This window comes from Rhinopithecus bieti, unplaced genomic scaffold, assembly GCF_001698545.2.
Source record: "Rhinopithecus bieti isolate Rb0 unplaced genomic scaffold, ASM169854v2 scaffold_315, whole genome shotgun sequence".
In the NCBI taxonomy this organism is placed as follows: domain Eukaryota; kingdom Metazoa; phylum Chordata; class Mammalia; order Primates; family Cercopithecidae; genus Rhinopithecus; species Rhinopithecus bieti.
In genome coordinates, this window is record NW_016803481.1 from 3,408,408 (window position 1) to 3,433,409 (window position 25,002).

Below are 25,002 nucleotides of genomic sequence, written 5' to 3' on the forward strand. Positions count from 1 at the left end.
TTAGGAGGTCCAGACCAGCCTGGCCAACATGGTGAAACCTCGTCTCTACTAAAAATATAAAAATTAGACAGGCGTGGTAGTGGGGGCCTGTAATCTCAGCTACTAAGGAGGCTGAGGCGGGAGAATCACTTGAGTCCAGGAGGCGGAGATTGCAGTGAGCTGAGATGGCACCACTGCACTCCAGCCTGGGTGAAAGACTGAGACTCCATCTCAAAAGCAAAATTAAACATTAAAAAAAAACCAGGGGGTTACCGGGCACTGAGTTGGGGTGCTAGGTCCAAACGGGGCACTGCAGCAACACACTGCAGCTCTGCAACTCCACGTGAGAAGAACCATGAAGGACAGAGAGGAGGAGGCCTGCAGCAGGGGTGGCCCATGACTCCACCTCTCCGACTGAAGTCTGGGACAGGCAGGACCCCTCTCTCTTCTCATTTGGACAGGTACGTGTTTGAATATGGAGTCAACTTTAGACAAGGCCTCTATCCAAAATTATGTTGAAATGTTAGCCTAACTCAAGTATCATCATCATCTAGGTATAGCACAGTGGTAAAATACAGAAAATAAGCCGTCTCATTCTTTCCCCCTTCCAGACACTATGCCACCCATCCCCACACGACGTGGGGGCAGCGGTGCTGTGGCTGGCCTTCTGTACAGAGGCTGATTCCCACAAATGCACTGCCTTCTTGCAAACGCGTGTCAGGGTGACCCAGAGCCACCGATTCCATCATCATCCACAATATGTCCTAGAAAACAACTCAAAGCTCATTCTCAGTAAGTTACATTATTTTAGGTGAATGCTTTCTTATTTCTAAAAGGCAATTCCTTCAAGGTGCCAGGAGAAGACAGAAAGGCGGCAACCATTTGATGTGCAGCCTAAGGACAGAGGCCCCATGAGCACTCCAAAGAACAAGGGCCAGGAGTGGCTGGGTCCGTCTGGAAGTCATCATCTCTGGGACAAGATGACTCAGTCATCACTGAGTAATTTGTTCCAGGGCTTGCAGCAAGTCACCCACCAGTGAAAAAAATCCCACAGCCCACCTTGATCCATGTGGATCACATAATACAGAGAAGCAGACACGCAGCCATAGAGGTCAAATGGCTACCTTCCTAACAGGGAAAGAAAGACACACAGACAGAATGACAGAGGGACTGAGAAAGAGTCAAATGAAAGATAAAATGAAACAGAAAACAGGAAAGGAGGGAAGAGAAGTGGAGACACAGAGATGGAGAGATCCCAACAGGCAAAGGGGAAGAGGGGACATAAAAGGGAGAAAGGAAGGAAGGAAGAAGGGGACCCTTTTATAATGTTCATTTCAGATCAGCCTAAGATCCACCATCAAAATGAACGACATGCCCTCAGGCTTTCTGTACGAGGAGAGAACTCCCAAGCATAAAAGACGCAGTGTGATTATCGAAATTCATGCAGTCAGCAGCGGGTGACAACAGGGCTGAGATGCATGCGTAATGCATGAGGTGCCTCAGGGGGCGTCCTCTAGAGGAAGCACTGGAAGCTGCACTTAATCAATTAGTTTCCAGGACCCTTCTCAATGGACACCCCAGTAATACCAGAGACCCAGCCTCAGTTCCGAATGCATCAAGAGAGTTTATCACGCACCAAAACATCTGGATGTGATAGTGTCTGGGGCAAAATGCATCCCCACACCCCACAAAGCTGCCTTACATACCCGGGCAGAAACCACTCCCAGCCTTGGAGGGGAGGTGCATGATGCGACCAAGGATTGTGGGGTGGATGGAAACTGACGTCATCTGTGTATATGCCTAGTTTATTTCAACCACATCAAAGTAAGTCCAGCTCTTCCACGGGGGCTGGGGTACACGTGCCTGCCCACCCCGCCTTGGCGTGCACACAGCTTTAAATAGATACTAACAAGGCCGCAGCAGTGGAGCAGAGGAGGAAACTGGAGCTCCTGCCTTGCCCGGCTGTAATTAGGTTAATGCCGGAACACGGTGCAAGTGGCCCACTTGGCATGAGGGTCTGGAAAAGGAGCCCTCCCCAGTGAAGAGCCCCCCTCCCCTCCAAACCTGCCCGCCTGCCATCAGCCAGTCCGGCCACAGCACTCACCCTTCTTCCGTGCCTGGGCGATGACCTCGGCAGAGCTTTTGCTCATCACCTTGGTGATATACAGGGGGCAGTTGGTCTGGTTGGCGATGGTGATGGCACGATTCACGGCTTCGGCCTCGACCTGCAAAATAGCAGCAGAGCATGAGAAAGTGGCTCAGCCCACCCCACGAGCCCCTACCTCTATCCTCCACCCCAGAGAGAGGCTAGGATGAAGGCAAGGCTGCTAAGTTTCCAAGGTCCTACCTCAGGGGACAATTCGGAGAAGTGCGACTTGCCTTGTGTCTCTAACATTGGTTTGGTTGAACTAATTCCCTCCTGTGGCTGGGCACAGTGGCTCATGCCTGTAATCCCAGCACTTTGGGAGGCTGAGGCAGGTGGATTACCTGAGGTCAGGAGTTCATGACCAGCCTGGCCAACATGGCGAAACCCAGTATCTACTAAAAATACAAAAAAAGAAAAAAAAAAAGCTGGGCATGGCAGCAGGTGCCTGTAATCCCAGCTACTTGTGAGTATAAGGCAGGAGAATCACTTGAACCCAGCAGGCAGAGGAGGCAGTAAGCCGAGATTGTACCACCATACTCCAACCTGGGCAACAAAGTGAAACTCCATCTCAAAAAAAAAAAAAAAAAAAAAAAGAAAAAGAAAACTCCCTTCTGACCCTTCTCCAGGTGCAGGCAGCAAGCCTGTGACATCAACACTGGCCCAGAGTCTGTAAGAAATGCAGATTCTCTGGCTCTGCCCTGGACCAGAGACTCACAGGATAGGAACTCTGAGGGTGGGACCCAGCAATGTGGGTGATTTTCACACTTACTAACGTTTGAGAACCGCCACTCACAGACACTGATTGCTCTCAATTCCATATATTCATTCTGCTCCCAGGATCTTGAGTCAAGATGTTCAGTGATGGGGAGTTCGTGCTGGGCTCCCATTAAATGCTCATGAACGAAGTCAGCATCACCCACAAAACAATGTAGCCTCACAGGGCTCCGGGAACGGAGCAGGCCCCGTTTGTCTACACCAATGGACCCCTGTGTGTGAAGCACAAACGTGGCCAGCCACAGCCTGGTACGATCTTCAGTACAATATTAGAGAACTGCTTGAGTAAATAATCTGGAGCTTTAAATTGGATGTTGCAGTCGGCGTGATGGCTCACACCTGTAATCCCAGCACTTTGGCAGGTCAAGGCAGGTGGATCACCTGAGGTCAGGAGTTCAAGACCAGCCTGACCAACATGGTGAAACTCCGTCTCTACTAAAAATTAAAAAAAAATTAGCCACATGTGGTGGCGTGTGCCTGTAATTCCAGCTACTCAGGAGGCTGAGACAGGAGAATCACTTGAATCCAGGAGATGGAGGTTGCAGTCAGCCGAGATGGCGCCACTGCACTCCAGCCTGGGCGACAGTGAGAGACTTTGACTCATAAATTAATAAATAAGTAAATAAATCGGATGTTCAGATGAATGATATTTCAAATCCCACATGATGACTATGGAATACCTGATCAGACAAGACTCCCTGGATCAAGTTCTATCCTACAGAGGAATCACCACTCGGCAAGGGAAGGAGCTGGTAAAATTATGGAAGGCAGATCTCAGAACATCACTGGCTCCCTCTCCAAATCCCAGCAAAAGGGCTCTGCCTTGAACTCTTGGAGGGGAGGGGCTGGGGCTTACTCATGGCTTAGTATCTTCCATGCCCCGCCCCCAATAGCTCCCAATGTCCTGCCTGGTATACAGCAGGTGCTCAAAAATGTTTGCTAAGCAAATAAATGACTTCGTTTTATGCTCATGGTATTTCAATCTAGGCTGCTCCACAGAACACTGTTATTTTTCACAAGAAATAACGGAGCCCCTGTAACTGAATTGGCTACCTTGTCTCCACGGAGCTTGGCCAAAAGATTAAGCTCTGTAATTGCATTAAGTGGTAATCTAATTTAGCAGAGCTGAGACAACTTCATTCACATTTGGCCTTTCAGGCATCAACTATGTGAAAAGGGATGTCTAGAAATCCAGAGTCCAAGCAAAGGGCTCTTGAAAAAGCTCATTAAACATCCAAATGTTTTTCATTCCTGAGACAGCTGAAGGACAAGCCCTCTCTCTCCACTTACAAGAGAGATGCCTGTGGTGCAGCAGCACCAGGCGGGGGCAGGGACATCTTGCATGGGTGTGAAGTGTGAGATGGACTCCACTAAAACCCTCAGCACCTCCCAGAGATACAGGTGACTACTCCGTTTATTGTCCCAATATGGGGTTTCGCCATGTTGCCCCAGTTGGTCTTGAACTCCTGGGCTCAAGAGATCCTCCCACCTCGGCCTCCCAAAGTGCTGGGTGACAGATACGAGCCACTATGCCTATCTTTTGATTTTAATGATGAGGCAACTCAGAGAGGGAAATGACCTGTCTAGGGACACACAGCAGTGTCAGGACGTCTGTCATTCTCCAAGGCATGCTGGAAAGTGCCCATCCCTGTGAAGGGTTCTTCATTATCCTCATCTCCAAGTCCCCACCCTCTTCCCAGACATCAGTCCTACAGCTCAGAGCTGCTGTCAAATTCTATCTCTACACTCACTTTCTGTCTACTTCTTTCTCCCTGCCTTGTCCACAGTCCCTTCAGAAAGGATCCCTTTTTATTTGTTTTGCATCCCCACAATGCCAGGCACTGCCCGGCTCGGCATGCAGGCTCAGTCGCCGCTCCCCTCAGCCACAGACGGTTCAGTTCCAGATGTCTGCACTCTCTAGTGTCCTTTCCAATCCTCTGGGTTGAAAACAAGGGAAAATCCTACTGGGTGGTCTCACATGGTGGGTTGGGAAGAAAAGTCTAGTGGGCTAGGAACATGTTTGGAAAGTTCAAATCCAAGAGAACCATCATGCTAGTGATGGATAGGTCACCAAACGGCAGAGAAGTTACACTGGGGTGTGTTTCATTCCATCAGCGGCACCTCCCCAAGTAGACTGGTAAGCTCAAATTCACACAAAATCGTTCCATACTGTATTCTCTTTATCACCCACACAGGGTTTAACACACAACAGATCCCTCTTGACAAACTCACCATGAGAGGAGACGTCAGGTGGCAAGTGCCTATGGGCTTGAGTTCTAATCCCGCTCTGCCACCATTCACCATGTAAAACCCTCTGCATCCCCCTCCTCGCCTCACTGGGCTGTCACATGGGTAGAATGACTCAGGGCCTGGCATACAAGAGGGGCCTCTAAATCAGCTGAAAAACTGCTTCCCATACTGGTGCATCCCCGGGTCTGCCAGCCCTCAAGGAGACTCCGTAATCAATTGCTGGGGATTCTGAAGTTCTCAGTGCAATAGCTGCTGGGCCTAATCATGTAAAAATGGTTTCAATTTCTCTGGTCGAAATAGCAATGATATGGTTTGGCTCTGTGTCCCCACCCAAATCTCATCTCAAATTGTAATCCACACACGTTGAGGGAGGGACCTGATGGGAGGTGACTGGATCATGGGGAAGGTTTCCCCCACACTGTTCTCATTGATAATGAGTGAGTTCTCATGAGATCTGAGGGTTTAAAAGTGGCAGTTTGCCCTCTGCTTGCTCGCTCTCTCTTGCCACCACATAAGACAGACCTGCTTCCCGTTTACCTTCCACCATGATTGTAAGTTTCCTGAGGCCTCCCCAGCCATGCAGAACTGTCAGTCAATTCAATCTCTTTTCTTTATAAATTTCCCAATCTCACGTGTTTCCTTACAGCAGTATGAAAATGGATGAATACAAGCAACCAGAATAACAGCTCTCTGAGAGCTTTTTCGTCTTCAGTAAAGCCAGGGCCTTTCTGTCTGTGTTTGTGTTCTCTGCAGAAAGCAGGAGAAAGAAGGAATGCAAGCCCCTCAGAAGGCTCTAAAACTTAGACAAGAGTGAGGGTCTCAGCAGGAGCATCATGTAGCATTTGCAGAAGTGGCATTTGCTTTTCTCAGAAGACATCTTCTCACCTCCTTATACAGCTGGTACATGGCAGTTGGAGGGACTGGCTTCCAGTCACCAAACGGGAAGAAACCAGGAAACTTTCTAAAAAAGCCCAGGCCCAGGTGTGGATTTAAGCTGTGTGTGTGTACACTGTGGGAGGGGTTGAGGTAGCAGGCAGGACACTGTACTTTCTAGCTCTCCGCTTTGATAACTGGGCAATCACTTAACTTCATGCTTCCGGAGTGTCCTCATATAAAGACAGATAACCAAGGAGCCCACCGCAGCACAGCTCTGGTACCACCACACGTAGGGAGTAGAATGTAGTAAATGGTGCTCCCTGGATACAGCCATGCACACTGCATGACTGGCATCCCCTGGAGTTGTGCGAAGGAGATGCTGTTGTACCTCCTGCACAGGACAGTTACAAAACTGAAATGTGGGCCATGAACACAGTGTCCAGCACACGTGATCACTAAATGAAGGCAGCTTTGAACAGGGCTCACATGAGAACTGTGTCAGCCCTCCGCCTCTCCTGGACTCTGCATTTCCAAGGCCCGATCCCAAGACTGTTTCAGGGCTGAAGAAAGAACCAATTCCAGGGAGGTCAGAACTGAAGCGACCATGGCTTATGCTGCCATGGTTTAAACCACCCGACCGGTGGATCCTGGGGAATCTGGTGAAGGCAGTCACAGAAGCCGGCCCGGAGGGAGAAGTGAAGCCACAGAAAGGAACCCTTGACGTGTCTGCAAAAGTGGGATGGTGCCTGCAGAGATGTGTGCAAGCATATATGTGCATGTGTATGTGAAAATGTATATGTACACCTGTGCATGTCTGTGCTTGCACATGTATATATGTGTATGTGAAAATATGTGGGTACAACACGTATGTGCATATCTGTGCCTGTGCACATGTGCGTATGCTAAAATGTGTCTATGTGTGTGCACGCGCATATCTGTGCCTATGGACATGTGTGTATGTATATGTGTGTGAATGTGAGTGTGTGCATGTGTGTGTGCTTCTGCACGTGTATCTGTGTGCACACAAATGTGCATAAAATCAGCCTCAGGCATGTTTATCATTGGCTGATGTTAGCTTGTTCTCACCTGCAAGCTGTCCCCTGGAATCACTGTCCACCAGCCACGGTCTCAGCATGGGGCTTCCCTCAGCTGACACAGTTGCCTGCCTGTCTCCCTCATCCTCGGGCCAGTGCCAGGCCACCCTTTCAGCTTTTAGCATGCATGAGAAGGCTGATAGCTACAAAAGGGCCTGCATCCCTGGCCTGGAGCAGGGATGTGCAATCCTGAAAATGTCATGGCTTCCGTCCTGTCATCTGGGGAGAGGAAAATGTCCTCAGGGCCTCAAATGGTACTAAAGGTGTCTTGGAGCGTGCAGTTCTGTGTATCTGCCTCTGTGTGTGTGTCTATGTGTCTGTGTGTGTCCATGTGTCTGTGTCTGAGTGTGTGTCTATGTGTCTGTATGTCTATGTGTATGTGTAGGTGTCTGTGTCTGTGTGTGTCTAGGCGTCTATGTGTCTGTGTGTGTGTCTATGTGTATGCATGTGTGTCTATGTCTCTTGTGTGTCTACCTGTCTGCGTGTGCCTATGTCTGTGTGTACATGTGTGTCTACGTGCGCATATGCATGCAGCAAGAAGGACAAAGCGTGGACCCTCACTGTGTGCAAAGCATTCCGAGTGGCTCCCGCTCTCCTCTTTCTGCCTGTCTTGATTCCTTTCTCCTCTTCTAGCCTCGTCCCTTCCCCTCAAGTCTGAAAAGATCCCAACCCCCCGTGCTCGTGCACCCAAGGCAGTGCACAGATGGTGCCTTCGCTCCCGAGCCCTCCTGAATCCACTGCCTCATCACGGGGACTGGCTCCCCTTCCAACCTGGTACCAACAAGACCACGTCCCGAACTCAGGGTGGGGGCACGGTGCTGCCACTCAGCGACTCAGGCCACAGCCCTGCAGGGAGCTCTTGCCAAGCTCCTCCCTCTCGGGCTTCTGGAGCTTCCTCACTGTCACCCTCCACTCAGGCCCTTGGTGATCTGACCCCCCTGCTCTGCGCCAGTCCCTTTTCTGCCACTTCCTCCAATAAAGGGGAAAGCCTGGTGGTTCCCTGGGGATTCCCCCATTGCATGCTTCACTTAAAGCTGTGGGCTGCTCCCTAGTCAGGGTCCCTAGAGCCCGACATCCAGTCTGTCATTAAGGAGCCAACTTCTGAAAAGCATTTCACAGCCACCAATTCTAACTGATGAACACAGGTTCTCCATCACCTAAAACATGCTCACCCTCCCTTGGAACTCACACACCTCACCAAGACGGTGAGTCTCCACCTTTGAGCCAGCACAGGCCCCTGCTGTGAATCTTCCTTCCACAAGTTTAAAAGATTCTGTCTACCAAACTCTGCGTATCATGTGATAGCTTGTGCAGGGTTACCTTTGGAAAAACTTACAATTCCCCATATGCCTTCTAGGCATTTAGAAGAGCTTTTCCATCCTTCCAACTATGTTTTGGTGAATTTCGGTAAGATCTTGGAGACCATAAGTCGTGAACCACTAAAATCTAGCTTGCAGGATGCCAATGAAGAACTGTTTGTGTCTATACAAGTAAGGGCTTGAAGAATTACAGACAGAAAGAGGAATCTTCTGGCCAAACAGTCCACACCACCTTACCCTCAGGAGCAATCTAACACTTCACTTTGCCTATGTAGACAGACTGACAGACACACATGTGACCCACAGCTTCTCAGAAAGACCACAGTCAGCATCAGAGAAGCCCCCTTCTCAGCAGGTAGGAAGCGGGTTCCCTGCGGCTCTGCACAGTGTCCAAGGGACACTGATTCACGCATTCCGCTTGGTGGACGTTCACCTCCTCCGGTCGGCTCAGCACATGTCCCTCGGGGCCTGTGATGCCCAGATCCAGGATCCTCTGCTGCTCCTGCAATGTTCAGAGAAAGCCAGGCTGTGAGGCAGAGTGGACTACACACAGCTCTAATGGCACAGACCCGGGCACGCAATTATTCGGGCAAGACGGAAAATTACCACTGCCGATTGTTCTACCCTCATCCCAAGACCTCATGAAGAGAAGGGTTCGCTGCCCTGTTCCCAATCCCACCTGAGCAGGATGGATCAATTACAGCCTCTCAAAACCATTCAGCTGTTCCCTGGGATGCTAACGGCTGGTGCATTTGCAGCCCTCAGTCACAGTGTAAAATGCCTGTGTGTGACGTGAGGGTTCCCGTACCCCACCCAAGGCAGCTGCATTACAGCACCGAGAGAAATGGCCTCTCTCTGCAATGGTAACTGACTTAGACGTTCCGTGGGACACACGGAGAGGCACGTGTGTCACTGGCATTCACACCATGGGTGAGACTGAGCAGAGCTCCAGCAAGGGAACACCAGGTCCCTCTGCTTTTCCACCCTGGTGTTAAGCTACAGGTGTTGCCTCCCTTTCTTGAGCCTGCCTCTCACCCTCCAGGTGATGAAGAAACGATGAAAAAGAAAGTCCTGTACCTCTGCAATGATGTCGCCATTTTCTGCATGGACTTGGGCTATGGCGCCAATATCCCGGATCACACTCAGTACTTCATAAATCTGAGAGAGAGACGAGGGTGGGATCAGAGACAGGGACTTCTATCTTCCTGTTCACAAGGACAATCATTTCCCTGCCAGCAGCATTTCTGGGGTGAGAAACAGGACACCTAGGCTAATTCTATTAGCCTGGCTTTTTCAACACGACTGAGGGCAATGTTTCTGACCACATTTGATGAAGAAAGACCCCTCAGAAATTAACAGAGGCAGTACAACTTAGCAGGACGTGGACCAGGAGTGAAAAGCTCTTGGGTGACACCTGGCTCTGCACCAGGTTTGCTAAGGAGGTTCTGAGTGCCACTCCCAGACACGCCATGCTGGGCAGAGTCTCAGATCCAGGGGGCGAAGTGGCAGCACTGGGGGCTAGGGCACTGGGTTCACATTCTCTTTCGAGGCTCAATTACATCAGTAACTGCATCCACCAGCCACTTCCCAGGAAGCTAGGAGACATGCACACACTGGAGACTGCTTTCTCAAACAGCCACAGCCTGAAGGTACCAAATGTCAGGGTGCCTCTTCGGAAAAGCCAACTTTCTTACCTGGCAATCCGTTAGCTGGAAGCGATCTTTGAAAGCCATGTACACGAGGAAGGAATTTACCCCTAGTACAGACAAAACAAAGAGGTGGACTTTTAATAGATAAACCAAATAACCAAATAAGGAAATAAGATATATGTATGTGTGTATACACGTGTTTGTGTGCGTGTTTCAGTACAGAGAAAGAGAGAGGAGAGAAATGGAGACACAGAATGGTAAAGGAAGCAGAGTAAAATATAAATAACTGGAGAATGTGGGATGAAGATGCACAAGGATGCTTTTTAGTATTCTTATAGTTTTCCTGTGAGTTTACAAGTATATCAAAATTAAAAGTTGCCAGTATTTGCACATACATGTTCATAGCAGAATTATTCACAATAGCCAAAAGGTGGCAGCAAAAATCAAGCCTCTATTAACTGATAAATGAATAAACCAAATGTGGTTTATCCATACAAAGGAATATTATTCGGCCTTCAAAAAGGAAAGACACCCTGACACATGCTATAACATTGAAACCTTAAGGACATCATGATAAGTGAAATAAGCCAGTTGCAAAAGGACAAATACTATATGATTCCACTTGTATGTGGTCCCTAGAAGTCAAATTCACAGACAGAAAGTACAACAGCGGTTGCCAGGAACTGGGGTGAAGGAGAGTGGAGAGTTAGTGTTTAATGAGTGAGAGTAGTGTTTTAGTTTTGCAAGATAAAGAGTCCTGAGGCTGGAGGATGGTGACGGTTGCAACAACATTATGAGTGTATTTTAAAACACTGAACTACACGCACACTTAAAAATGGTTAAGATGGTAACTTTAATGTTATATTTATTTTACAACAGTTAATTTTTTTAAGCTGCCTCCACCAAACAAGTCTGTTGCGACTGTAAGAAGAAAATGAATTAGAAGTTTCTGCCTATGAAGAACTGTGATAAATGTCTTTTCTTTGGCAGACAGACTGCCTTCCATGCTGATTTTTAAGAAAATGATTTTTTAAGTAAGAAAGGGTCCATTAGTTCAACAAGCAGATGTAGCAATTCTCATCCTGGCGTCTTGGAGTTCTTGCCTCCCCAGGCACCAGACCAAACATCCCTGCCCAACATTCATCACAATTTTAAACAATTGTCCTGACAACCTCACAGCCTTGAAGCTTAATTCAAGCCACCTGGGAGGTGCTGGGAGCTGCCTGAGTTAAATGCCTCTGTACATCCCGGCCCTTCTCCCGTTGCCAGGCAACAGTTACCACGGTAACCCTCCTGCCTGGTTTGGAGCAGATTCAGTCTAAGTATCCACAGTTAAACCACTTGGAGTCTCTGCATGCTCAAAAGTGAGAAAAGTCAAAGGTTACCTATTTTCTTTTATGTGGAAGCTTCATGCTGGAAAGAATCTTAGAGGACATCCAGTCGAAGACCCTCATATATGAGAAATGTTTCAAAAACTGACACCCATAAAATTTAAGTAATTTATCCAGGGTCATACAGTCTGTGGAATATCAGAGAAATAAACCCAAGACTCTTGCTTTTCATTCCGGGGCATTTTCTATCATTCCAGTGCCTAGAGATTTCCTTCCTGCCATGTCACTCACAGCACATGGTGCTTCTGAGCCTGGAAGTCCCAGGACCCTAGAGCATTAGGTGCTTCCCTGAACGCTAAGATCCAGTGAGGTTAATTTGGTCTCTAGACAAGCCCAATGAGACCCAGGAAGATGATGTGGCCTGGCTCTTCCCCCCAAACCCCCGAGGTCCTTGTTGACAAGAGTCCCAGGGGCACCTTGAGGTGGTAAAGATTCCTCCCGCCTCTCTGTAAATCTTCCCAATCCCTGGAAAATTGTTCTCCAAAATAATTCTAGGGAATGGAAAAGACTTCTCAGGTTGTTACTCAGTTTTGAAGTGTCTCATAGCCCTCAAATCTATCCTAGATCCACCCAGGTTTGTAGGAAGGGGCTGCCCAACACTCTCCTGAGACTGCCACATCCTCCCTATGTATTTGTTATCTTTTGAGGGTAAATCTCTCTCTCAGCAGCCTCAATTCCCTACCCTAGCTAGAGACCACGGTGCCCACAAACCAATGAGCTGCGAGCAGCTGTCACCTAAGAGTAGATCCCAGCAGTAAGGCTCATCTCCTCTTATCAATGAAGGCTTATGTTACTGCACTGGGTAAGGTCACCTCCAATCAGCACGAGCTGCAGCCCAAAGCCCTCTCTCCTTCCCAGGGGCAGGCATGGGCATGAGGCGCAAATGGGATCTGGAAGCATGATCACTTTCTTCTCAGGGCTGTGCCAGTTGATGGACTGAAGCAGAAACATCTGCAGAGGGCATTGACTTAGTGCCACCTACCGTGATCCTTCACAAGCGCTTCCATCTCCTCCTGGATGCCCTTATGCCACTCGCTGATGTCCACATGCAGAGAGTAGTCACAGCAGGACTTGCTGTCGGCCCATTCCCTCCACTGGTCAAAGGCAGCGAGCAGGCTTGTCCCAGGCTCAGGAACAACATGGTCAACTACAAAGAAACAGACATGTGTCGTCATCACCAAGAGCCTCAAGGGCCATGGGCCAGCAGGTATTTTCCCACTCGAACCCTGAATAAGGCTTCTTGGGTTCAAAATCAAGATGGTGATCTCTACCAACAGCTTCCAAGAATCCACATAACCCAGGTGATTATCCAAGAGGGAGAAAGCAGAAAGCAGAAACTTGGCATTGGATGATGTCTCCAGCGAAACCACACATGCACTGCCCAGATCTGATTTCCCAAAACCCCTGAAAGCTCAAGCGTTGGGTGCATTTCACGGACAACGAGTCCTTATGGACAACGGCAGTGTCAAATGGCCGGGGAGCAGCCAAACCCTTCTTTGTGTTGAAAGCACCTTATAAGACGCCCCCGCCAGACGGCAGGGAACTTGAAGGTGCTGGAGCAGAGCCACACAGACTGGGCCTTTCAAAAGTTCCCGGGCATTACCTGCTCTCTCATTACCGCTCACATTTCTGCAGCTTAATACCACTTTGTAATTTAAGGGAAATCTTTCATCTTAAGAGTTCAAAGTGTTTTTAAACTGCAGTCATTGTTATATTACTGTGGAGGTAGGCTGATCTGGAAGACAGAGGACTTTGGATGCAAGCTGACCTGAGTTGGTTTCCTAGCTCCATCATTCACCCGCATAGTGTCCTGGGGTAAACTCCTTAATCTCCACTGCCCTAATTTCTGTGCTGCTTTAAAATGGGGATAATATTACCTAGCACATACATTTGTTATGAGGATTAAAGAAGACAGCATATCTATGAATCTTATGTCATTCCCCGATTTAAATCCTCCAATGGCTTCCCCCTGCCCTTCAGATAAAGATTCAAGTCCCCAATAAGGTTTGCAAAATCCTGACCAGTGTGGCCCTGGCCTACCTCTATAACATGACCCTGAATTATCTCTCCCTGGTACCCTGCTCTCCAGCTACACAGGCTGTTTTTCAGTTACTAAAATATCTACCTGCTGCCTCCCACCATAGGGCCTTTGCAGCTGCTATTATCTCTCCTAGGTCTTGGAGAGCTCTCGCCCAGCTGACATGATGGCAGGAGGATTACCAGGACTACTACTACCTGTCTTCCGCACACAAGCACTAAAATACAACTGAAATGATTTGTCCAAGGTCAAATCAAACTTGTGCAACAATAAAGATAAAAACCAGGACTGAACACTTAAAGCAATGAATCATTCTTCCTAAATACTAGATTTTCTACACTTAGGTAAGCAGTTCTGAGCTAAGAAAACGTCAGTCCATGTAACGCTAGAGAGCTCAGATTTCTGAAATGGATCAAATCTTGCAGATGCTGCTAAATTCTGATCAACCGGGCTTGGCTTTGTATATGTCAGAAATATAGCCATTGCACTTTGGGAGGTCAAGGCAGACAGATCACATGAGTCAGGAGTTTGAGACCGGCCTGGCCAACATGGTGAAACCATCTCTACTAAAAATACAACAATTAGCTGGCCGTGGTGGCGCGTGCCTGTAATCCCAGCTACTTGGGAGGCCGAGGCAGGGGAATTGCTTGAACCCGGAGGTGGAAGTTGCAGTGAGCCAAGACTGCACCACCGCACTCCAGCCAGGGCAACAGAGCAAGGCCTTGTCCTAAAAAAAATAAATAAATAAATAAATAAAAATATATATATATACACACACACACACACACAAATATGGCCATCTAAGCTGAATTTTCTTTTGACCAAATTTACCTTTTTGTAAGTATTAGTGTATGTAATTAAATGAGTACGTGCATATCTGGTATCTGTAATATAGATAATGTTATCTAATAAAACAAAATGATGTCCACTTTAAATGCAAGCGTATTCCATCAGTAAAATGCTGACATAGAAAAGTTGACAAAATAATTCCAATTTTCTTAAGTTGTATGTCCCCCCATCAACACCCCAAAACAAAAACAAAACAAAACACAACAAAGAAAACCAAACAAATATCACTGTGTAGCAATCAGTTTGGGCAGAATCTCCCTATCCACTCTCCCCTGGCTTCATTTCTTGCCCTCCTACAAATTAACCTTCAGAAGCAGCTAGAAGGATTTTAAGCCTTTCATCAGACACTGCCATTTCCCTTATTAAATCCTTCAGTAGCTGTCTACCGTCCCTAACGCCCAATTCGAACTCTTTCCCTTCGCCAGTCAGATCCGGTCCTAGCTGATCTCTCCCAGGTACTCTCTATCCCCGACCTGCTCACCCACAATGGCCACCTCGAGCCATTCTTCAGTTTGACCTGCCCAACTCCTGGGCAACTCCAAGCCTGTGCATAAGCAGCCCTCTCTCTCTGGAAACCCATTCCCCTCGCTCTTGACATGGGCATCTCCTCATCCTTCTCACTGGGGCTACACGTCACCATCCCAGGGTGGCATCGTTTCTGAATCCGTTTCACTCATTTACTGTCTGACTGCTGACTAGAATGTAAACTCCCTCCAAGCAGGGACTGAATGCCTAGATCAGAAAAGAGCAAAATGAATGCTCTAAATAAGTGACGGAATGTTTCCTTCCGGCTCTCACACTCCACTTGCAATCAGGTCAAGCAGCAAAGGAGGGGCTTTCCTGGGAACCGGACCAGCTTTTGCTGTGGCAAAGACCCCTCCCCTCAACACTGCCCTGCCAGACCCTCACTTATGGAAATGCATTCCTTACACTGGCCAGCAAGGGGAATGAGCAGAAATAATCATTTTTTTCTGATGATATGATGCTTTGAGTAGAAAATTTCAAAAATACAGAAAATCATACGGAAAGTTAATAATCCCATTACCGTCACCACCCCAAAATCAGACTATTCAAATTTGGGTGTATTTTCACTGCCTTTTTTCTATATATTATATCTTATTCTATTTCTTTATTTATAGTCCACTTTCTTCCCCCAAAAAGTTTTAAGGTGGTTTATAGAGACACATGAAATACAAAAAAATGTGATAAACCAGAAAGAGTAATGCAAGATACAGTGGAAGAAAAATAATGGTAAAATAAAATCAGAAATGAGGCATGTATGTATGTGTATGTATGTACATGTATATTTATATGTGAATATGTGTACGTAAAATACGTGTATGTATATGTGGATGCAAGTGTGTATGTACATATGTATGTGTTTGTACAGATAAATACTTGACATTTAGTCTTATACATTGGCTAAATTTAGAGTTAGGCTCTCTAGCCAATGTAAATAAGGAAACCTGATATGTTCAATATATCTATTTCCTTTAAGATCGAAAAAACAAATCCCTCCTAAGAAGAAGGATAAGTACTGGTGACACTAAGACCCATATGCTCATAGTTACTGAATAATCCTTTCCTTCTATTGATTTATGATGACTTCAAAAAATACTTTATCATTATTACTACTAGATAACATATCTAATAATGTTTTAAATTCATGCATACCTTACAGAGAGACAATACCAGGTTCTGTTCCTGGACTATTTTGCTCCATTCATCTCAATCAGTACTAAATAGAGCAGCTTTTTAATACATTTTAATATCTGGTGGCAAAAGATCACTTGAGGCCAGGAGTTCAAGACCAGCCTGGGCAACATGATGAAACCTTGTCTCTACTAAAAATACAAAAACTAGCTGGGTGTGGTGGCAGGTGCCTGTAATCCCAGCTACTCAGGAGGCTGAGGCAGGAGAATCACTTGAACCCAGGAGGTGGAGGTTGCAGTGAGCTGAGATTGCACCACTGCACTCCAGCCTGGGTGATAGAGCGAGACTCTGCCTCAAAAAAAAAAAAAGGAACCAAAATAAAAGCTCATTTACTCCATAAGATTTTCTCCCCTTCTCCTTAGGCCAAGGCACTCATTTCCATTGCAAGGCTCAAGCAAGCCATCTTAAAGCCTTACAACCATCACAATCTAGATTTAGAACATCACCAAAAAAGAAAGGCTGTACCCACCTGCAGTCATTCCCCATTCCCTCCTAGCCTGCTACTCCCAGCCCCTGGCAACCATTAATCTACTTTCTGTCTCTGCTCCACTCACTCTTAGACCAAGTGGGGAGGGTGACAGACAAGGACAACTTGAGGCCGGTGACAGGAACCATGACTCCATATCCCAATGATGTGTCATCAGATTGTCTGATGGTAGACTCCTCAGATTTCAGGGTGCACAGTAATGATCTCCAGTGTTCATTAAAACACAGGTTCTGGCCGGGTGTGGTGATTCATGCCTATAATCCCAGCACTTTGGAAGGCTGAGGCAGGAGGATCGCTAGAGCCCAGGAGTTCAAGACCAGCCTGGGCAACACAGCAAGACCCTTTCTCAAAAAAATAATAAAATAAAAATAAAAATAGGCCGGGTGCAGTGGCTCACGCCTGTAATTCCAGCACTTTGGGAGGCCAAGGCGGACGGATCACGAGGTCAGGAGATTGAGACCACCCTGGCTAACACAATGAAACCCCGGCTCTACAAAAAATTAGCCGGGCATGGTGGCAGGCGCCTGTAGTCCCAGCTACTCAGGAGGCTGAGGAGGGAGAATGGCATGAGCCTGGGAGGCGGAGCTTGCAGTGAGCCAAGATCACGCCATTGCACTCCAGCCTGGGCGACAGAGCGAGACTCTGTCTCAAAAAAATAAAAATAAATATAAATATAAAACACAGGTTCCCAGACCTTATCCCAGAGTTTCTGATGCTGCAGGTCCAGACTGGGACCCAGTAATTTGCATTTCTACTAAGCAACCTGGAAGCTACTGAGTCTGCCTTAAACCACCTTGAGCATCACTAACCGAATGCAAATCTTTTCCCAAAACTTATCCTTCCACCTCCTTTCCTTCCTGCCCATTTTACCACGAGGGGCCTGTTTACTACACAACAGCATCATCACTTACAAAAAATAGCACGTTCCCTGGCTGCAATCCCATGGCTTCCTTGCATATCCAAATTAGCTCCGGGGGTTATGAACCCTTGAAAAGCTCAGGACCCGGACACAGTTGAGCACTTCGGGGAAATAAACATGCTTCCTTCAAGAGCTCGTGACACTCAGAAACATGTCCACGAAAAGCTTCCACATGTTTTCCCACAGTTCTCTTTCCACTGAAGCTCTCCTGGGAAGAGCTGCTCCAAGGGGACAGGGAGGAATGTCATACTCACTTCCGGAGGGAGCAGAGTCCCCACTGAGGACACAAGCCTGAAAATGACTTGCACAGATCTCACAGGCCTTTCCTCTGGTGACCTCCCTGAGCTATCGGCCCCTGCAAGAGGGCAGCCTTGGCAATCCGGCTATACCAGTAGTGAAAAGAGAACGGGCTTGGGGGTCAAGGAACCCCCAAATTCTAGTTTTTACTGCAGTTCTCCCTCACTGTGGTTTAGCCTTTAGGAACCTCCATTTCTTTTTTCCTTTTTTTTTTTTTGAGACGGAGTATCACTCTTGTTGCCCAGGCTGGAGTGCAGTGGCGCGATCTCGGCTCACTGCAACCTCCACCTCCTGGGTTCAAGCGATTCTCCAGCCTCAGCCTCCTAAGTAGCTGGGATCACAGGTGCGCACCACCACGCCCGGCCAATTTTTGTATTTTTTTTTTAGTAGAGATGGGGTTTCACCATGTTGGCCAGGCTGGTCTCGAATTCCTGTTCTCAGATGATCCCCCCAACCTCGGCATCCCAAAGTGCTGGGATTACGGGCATGAGCCACTGTGCCTAGCCAGGAACCTCCATTTATTCACCTATAAAAACATAGGCATGAGCTAGGTTCAGTGACTCACACCTGTAATCCCAGCACTTTGGGAGGCTGAGGTGGGCAGACTGCTTGAGGCCAGGAGTTTGAGGCCAGCCTGGGCAACACAGCGAGACCCCAACTCTACCAAAAAAAAAAAAAAATTACCTGGGCATGGTGGTATGTGCCTGTAGTCGCAGCTACTCGGGAGGCTAAGTGAGGAAGATCACTTGAGCCCAGGAGTTTGAGGATGCCGTGAGCTATGACTACACCACTGCACTCCAGCTTGGGCAACAGATCAACACTATTAAGAAAAAAAAAAAAAAGGCATAAAGCCACATACCCTGCAGGGCTGCAAGAAGTTTACATAATAAAGTGTAGGTAAAAGCACCTGGCAAAATGCCTGGCACACAATGGGTTTTCCTCCCCTCAGGATGAGTGACTGGAAACACCCTCACGGTGTGCGTGATAGGCCTGTTAATCTGGTTTATGAGAGAGCCAAGAACATGCACCAGGACAGTGGCCTGAATTTGCAAGTTACAAGTCTCTGAAAAAGGACTATTCCTTTCATTATGACTTCTATTAAAACTGCCAAAGGACACCACTGTTGTTTTTTTTTTAACAGTTTTATTGAGATAATTCACATGCTATGCAATCACTCATTTAAAGGGTATATAACCCAGTGGCTTTTAGTTCACTCACAGAGCTTTACAATCACTGCAATAATCTAGTTTTAGAACACGACTCAAAAAAGAAACCTGGTACCCACTTACAGTCACTCCCCATTCCTTCCTACCCCTTCTACTCCCAAACCCTGGCCACCATCAATCTACTTCCTGTCTCCATAGATTTGTTTAATCGGGACATTTCCTATCAATGAAATCACATAAGATGTGGTCTTGTGTGTCTGTCTGCTTTCACTTGGCGTCATGTCGTCAAGGTTCATCCATGCTGCAGCAGGAATCAGTGCTTCATTCCCCTCCTGCCTCAAGTGGTTCCCTATTGTTCTGGATTTTGGATATTAGCAAAGTGTGAGACATAAAGTAAATAAGCTGCTCCCTAAAACTTCAGATAGAAGACCCCTTTGGAGTTGGCCTTATTTAAATGACCCTACTTAAAAAATTTTTTTTTCTTTTTTCCTTTTTCTTTTGTTGAGAAGGGGTCTCGCTCTGGCACCCAAGCTGGAGTGCAGTAGCGCAATCACAGCTCACTGCAGTCCTGACCTCCTGGGCTCAAGCGATCCTCCCACCTCATCCTCCCAAGCAGCTAGGACCACAGGCGTGCACCACCACACCCGGCTAATTTTTTTATTATTATTATGTGTAGAGACAATAAGTCTCGCTATGCTGCCCAGGCTGGAAATTTTTCTTTTTAAAACTCACTGTAGACTCACATGCAGAATTAAGAAATGACACAGAGAGAACCTTTATACCCTTCACCCCGTTTCCCCCAAAGGAAACATCTTGCCTAACTCTAGTTCAGTATTACAGCCAGGGAGCGACACTGATAGAGAATCCAAGATCGTGAGTTTTCAAAGGGCTAGGCTGGCAGTATTTCTGATAAGGTCTCAAGGGGTCCTTTGTAATTAAAGCATAGGGATGTCAGAAACACCTTCACTGTTCTGGAATTGAAGCAGTTGAGTAGATACCACAGTCTACAAGTCAGCTGGAGGTTATGCACATAGAGCAGGAGGGAGGAGAGAAGATGGGGAGTCCTCACTCAGCCTGTGATCCCACCTTGGGGTTATACCCGTGGAGCACCAGGGAGGAGAGAGGATGGGGTGCCCTCCACCCAGCTCTCCGATCCCACCTCAAGGTTATACCCATGGAGCAGGAGGGAAGAGGGAGGATGGGGGGCCATCACTCAGCCCTCCAACCCCCCTCGGGTACCCATCAGCCCGTTGAAGCAAGGAGGGGCAGATGCTAAAACTCCTGTTGTTAGTGCACACACCTCCCCCTGCTCCCTGGATATTTACTCTATCAGCACTGCATATCTCCAGGATCTTATTCCAAATAGTCACAGCCTCATTCTCCAGCACCATTCCCTGCTTTTCAATGTGTGTACATCAGCCTTTCCCTTTTTGATCTCAGATAAATGAATCAACTTGAATAAAAAGCAAACCATCGGGGAGGCAGTAACACAAGCCACCCACTGGCTTATCTACGTGGCTTTTCTGAGCTGGCATCTACCCAGCAAAATGCCCTGCAAAATGCCGGGTGACCTCATCAACCAGGCAGGGAATGGCTTTTGTTGGAGGAGAGATAAGAGCCTTTGTGGGTTGTGCTTGGCAGTTAGGATAACGTGGTTTTGCTCTGAAAAGAAGGGCAGAAAAGGAGGAGAAAGCACCTGCCCCCTGAGAATTTAAGGGGTACCCACTGAAGAGGCACTATTGGAAAGACCAGAGCCAGATACCTGGGGTGCAGGTCAGTTCTACCACTTCCTCACCATGTGACTTTACACAGGAAGTTCAAACTCTTAGAGCTTCAGATTCCTCAACCACGAAATGGGACTAATAATTAACTCAGGGTACCAGGGTGTTGTAAATGAGGGAATATGGGAAATGCTTGAAGAGCATCTGCTACATAGACGTGGTTTGATAAACACCCCCAGGAAGACAAAGCTATGTTCCTTTGTAAGAAAAATGCCCGTGCATAAAACACTGTGTAGTATTTAGGTTCCTCTAAAGCACGAGCTGCCTTACATGGTGAACTACTTGCCTTGTGCAAATGAACTATTTCTCCCGCAATGCTAAAGAAGCATTTTCCTAAGAGCTGGAACTATTCAGAATGTCTGTGCCTGAGTTTTTTCATCTATGAAACAGCAGAAATAACATACATCCCAGCATTTTTCATGAGTGTTCAATAAGATGGTGTTTGTAAACTATAAGAGGCAGTGTTCTAATATAACCAATTGCCATCCGTGTTTTCTTCTGTCTGGAAGAAGCACAGAAGGTCCTCAGTGTACACAGGACAGACCAAACATCACACCTGCCTCTGGCCAACTTTAGCCTCTCCCTCCAAGAACTCAGTCATGGAACTATGTGACTCAATACACCAACCTGAGAACCCCAGCATCCACTGGACACTGAAGTCGAAGGAGTACCTAGCTCCCCCATCGATCCTCCATGTGCCTGGATTTTAAACTCCAGCTCTCCTAATGGATGGGGAGGGGCCAGGCCACCTTTGGTTAGCACACGCCAATGAAATGACTAACTGTAATGTAAGTGTAAGTCACAAACATTGGAAGATGAGAGTAATAGTAAAAACCATTCTGATTTATTCATCACGTCCTATGTGTCTGGTATTACTCTAAGCATCTTCCATGGATTCTCTCATTTAATCCTCACAACAGCCCCCTGAGTTCTGAGCCGGGGTTGGCCCTAGTTTTCAACTGAACAGACAGTGAGATTAAGTAATCTGCTCACATTACTTAAAATGTACCAGGCAGAGGGCCTGCGCCACCGAAGTTGCATAACAGCCACACCTCTCGTGCCTCCAGCAGGTAAGGCTCTTGGCAGAACTCTGGATGGTGGTCAACCACGTGGCCTTGGCCAGTGCAGCCACTGACTGGCAGGGCTGGAATCTGACCCCAGAACGTGTGATTAAAAGACAGCAAGAGGGCTAGTTAATTGAGAAGTGAAATCCAGTCTTATCCCTTCATATATTATAACTAAAGCAAGTGATCCAATTCAATAAACAGATAGGAAAACCATGTCCTGAGCCTAAGGGTGGCAGGCACACGGAAACGTGTTCTTCACTGCTCAGACCTTCAGGCACTTGAGTAGCCCTCTCCCTTCTCTTTCCTAAACTTTGTTCAATGTAAGTCTGCTTTTAAAACTAAACCAGTATCTTCATGTAAATCAAGTGGCGCCATCGGTCATTATTCAGGATCTAGAAGCCCTGTTAGAATGATTATGACTAACTCTGGGGGAAGTAAGTGTTAAGGCAAGATCTGGTAAAATGCTTATAAAACAAACAACCTCCTTTAAGTGATCTGGTGATCAGCCAACTCTGGAGGAAACAAAGAGGTAGAAGGTATAAACTGTGCCCTTAAAATGCCAACAATCTAGTAAGGGAAAACAAAAAGTCATTGAAAGATATGAAAGGGATACAGATAAAATGATCCTGGGGGACCCTCCAGCTACCACCTGTCCCCACGCCTCTCTTCTCATCGAGCTATGGAGGGAGCTGAATATTGCTGAAGCCCCACTTTCTCGCTCCCATTCCCTCTTGGCCCACTGCACACTGGCCCCCATCCTGCCGGTGCCTGGAACCTGTCCCTGCCACATCCCAGCTCTGTTCCCTTCCTGTCTGCCCAGCTCCAAGACAGCAATCTTGCAAATTTACTTCCCACGTCTCTGAAGAATCTTCCCCTGGCTCTTCTTCCTCTACCCCCATTTTATTTTTTATTTTTTACTTATTTCTTTGAGACAGGGTCTCGTTCTGTCACCCAAGCTGGAATGCTGTGGTGCAATCACGGCTGACTGCAGCCTTGACCTCCAGGACTCAAGCGATCCTCCCCCCTCAGCCTCCCGAGTAGCTGGGACCACAGGCCTGTGCCACCATGCCCAGCTAGTTTTTAATTTTCTGTAGAGAAAGTATCTCCCATGTTGCCCAGGCAGGTCTCAAACTCCTGGGCTCAAATGATCCTACCTTGGACTCCCAAAATGCTGGGATTATAGGCATGAGCTACCATGCCCCACCCACCCTCATATTCAATGCTCACCCAGGAGGTCTGTCCTACTCATTAGATTCCACTCACACTCCTAACATTTACTCCAAAGGTCCTGAGCTGGGGTTCTGAAGAGCGCAACAGCAGGGCCTTCCCCGGCTGGCAGGCCTGGGGCTCCTGATATCTGGCTCTTCTCTGTTTCCTCTCTCCTCCCTCCTGGCCAGCCCTTCTCCCTTTCTCCTGACCTCCTTCCTCCTGTCCCTCAGCATTCAGTCTTCCTCATCACTCACTGGTCGATGGATATGAGGAGCAGGACCTTCTTTAGTCTTAGAAAAAACCCCGTGGTATGTAGCTGAAGCAGGTGGGCCTTTCTGGCAACTGTACCTGCCAGGACGGGCACCCACTGCACGAAGGGAGCCACTCATCCTGAAGCCTAGAGTGGGCACCTGGAGCTGCCCACACCTGCAGCCTGCACCCCTGGCCACTGCTTCCTTTCTCATGGCCTGGGCCCTGGAATGAGGATGTCCCTTCCTTCCAGGCTGCTGGGAGAGGATCCTGAGAGGCCAGGAGTCAGAGCTGGAGACTGTGGGTGGGGAAGGAGAGGCGGAGAGCAGGCAGAGAGAAGGCCGAGATTCCAAACCCACTGTAATTTCACATTCTGAAGATGATGTCGCAGAGGTATCTAGGGCTTTTCATCCCATTTTCCTGGATGAACACAGGCACAACCCCAGCTCCCCACCTCAGGGAAACATATCCACCTCCCTTCAGAAAGTTTCAAAAACAGGAATGGAACATTGAACCATTTTATAATTTCCTACACGTTTGCATGTACTTGATAGCAATAATATCAACCTCACATAGATACAATGTTTTTAAGTGATTCACAAAGCGTTATCACGTACCTTATCTCATCTGATGCTCAAACAAGGTAGGCAGGGCAGGTTTACGATCCTTACATCACAGATGCAGACCCTGGGGGCCACGGGACTTGCCTGCTGCTGTGCAGACAGAATGTGGGAGCTCAAACCCCAAACCGGGAGTGCTTGGCACCTGCCTCCTTCTACAGTTTAAACCACCACCTCCTTCTAGGTATTTCTATGCACAGCAGTCACCTCAACAATCCATCCCTAAATCCTTTTCTGTCATTGGAAACACATGCAAGTTCATTTAAGTGGGTAACTAATGATTTTAACCCAACGTGCATGAGAGAAAGCCAATTCAGGGCATCAGATAATGAGCTTGTCAGCGTTTCGGCACCTCCTAAAACCCTTCTCTTTGAGGCGTGGTATAGCTTACTCATGGGCTCCCTGCATCCAAGATCAAAGGCCATGCTAGGCCAGGCATGGTGGCTCACACCTGTAATCCCAGCACTTGGGGAGGCCGAGGTAGGTGGATCACTTGAGGTCAGGAGTTCGAGACCAGTCTGACCAATATGGTGAAACCCCTCATCTCTACTAAAATTACAAAAATTAGCTGGGCATGGTGGCATGTGCCTGTAGTCCCAGCTACTCGGGAGGCTGAGGCAACAGGAGGCAGAGGGTGCAGTGAGCCAAGATTGTGCCACTGCACTCCAGCCTAGGCAACAGAGAGAGACTCCATCTCGGAAAAAAAACCAAAAAAAAGCCAGGCTAATAAAATCTGTGTGTGGTGATGAGGGGCCACCACCACCAAAGGATGACATGCAAATCCTTTAAGAGTGATGAGCCCAGCGCTGAGCAGAAACTCCCTCCCTGGCTCACGGCAAGCAGACATGGAGGGAATGAGAGTCCTCCAGCCCATGTGCAGGCAGCAAGGGGTCAGTGTTCCAAGCACGCCCCCAGCTCCAGAGTCAATCATGAGGCATGGAGAGCAAAACCCCGGAATAACCCTCTCTGCCAGGAATGGCTTTATTTAAAAACTAGGACTGGGTCATTTGCTCTCTACTCACATAGAAGGGTCATGCATGGTCTGAGGACGGCCTGCAAGGAAGGTTTCATTAGACCCTGAGTCCTGAAAACGAATCTGCAGGAGCATTTTTTTTTTTTTTTTTTTTTT

At 47.7% G+C, this 25,002-nt stretch overlaps 1 protein-coding gene across 1 annotated transcript in view; it reads right to left on the bottom strand.

The window, feature by feature from the left end:
• Window positions 1-25,002, bottom strand: part of DPYSL2 (dihydropyrimidinase like 2) — an 82,285-nt gene that overhangs the window by 21,087 nt on the left and 36,196 nt on the right. Inside the window, exons 4-8 of the mRNA XM_017885305.1 lie at window positions 12,461-12,625; window positions 10,133-10,194; window positions 9,516-9,596; window positions 8,872-8,940; window positions 2,084-2,204 (exon numbers count right to left, since the gene is read on the bottom strand). Of these exons, the coding sequence (XP_017740794.1) occupies window positions 2,084-2,204; window positions 8,872-8,940; window positions 9,516-9,596; window positions 10,133-10,194; window positions 12,461-12,625 (498 nt within the window). The remainder of the gene's footprint in view (window positions 1-2,083; window positions 2,205-8,871; window positions 8,941-9,515; window positions 9,597-10,132; window positions 10,195-12,460; window positions 12,626-25,002) is intronic.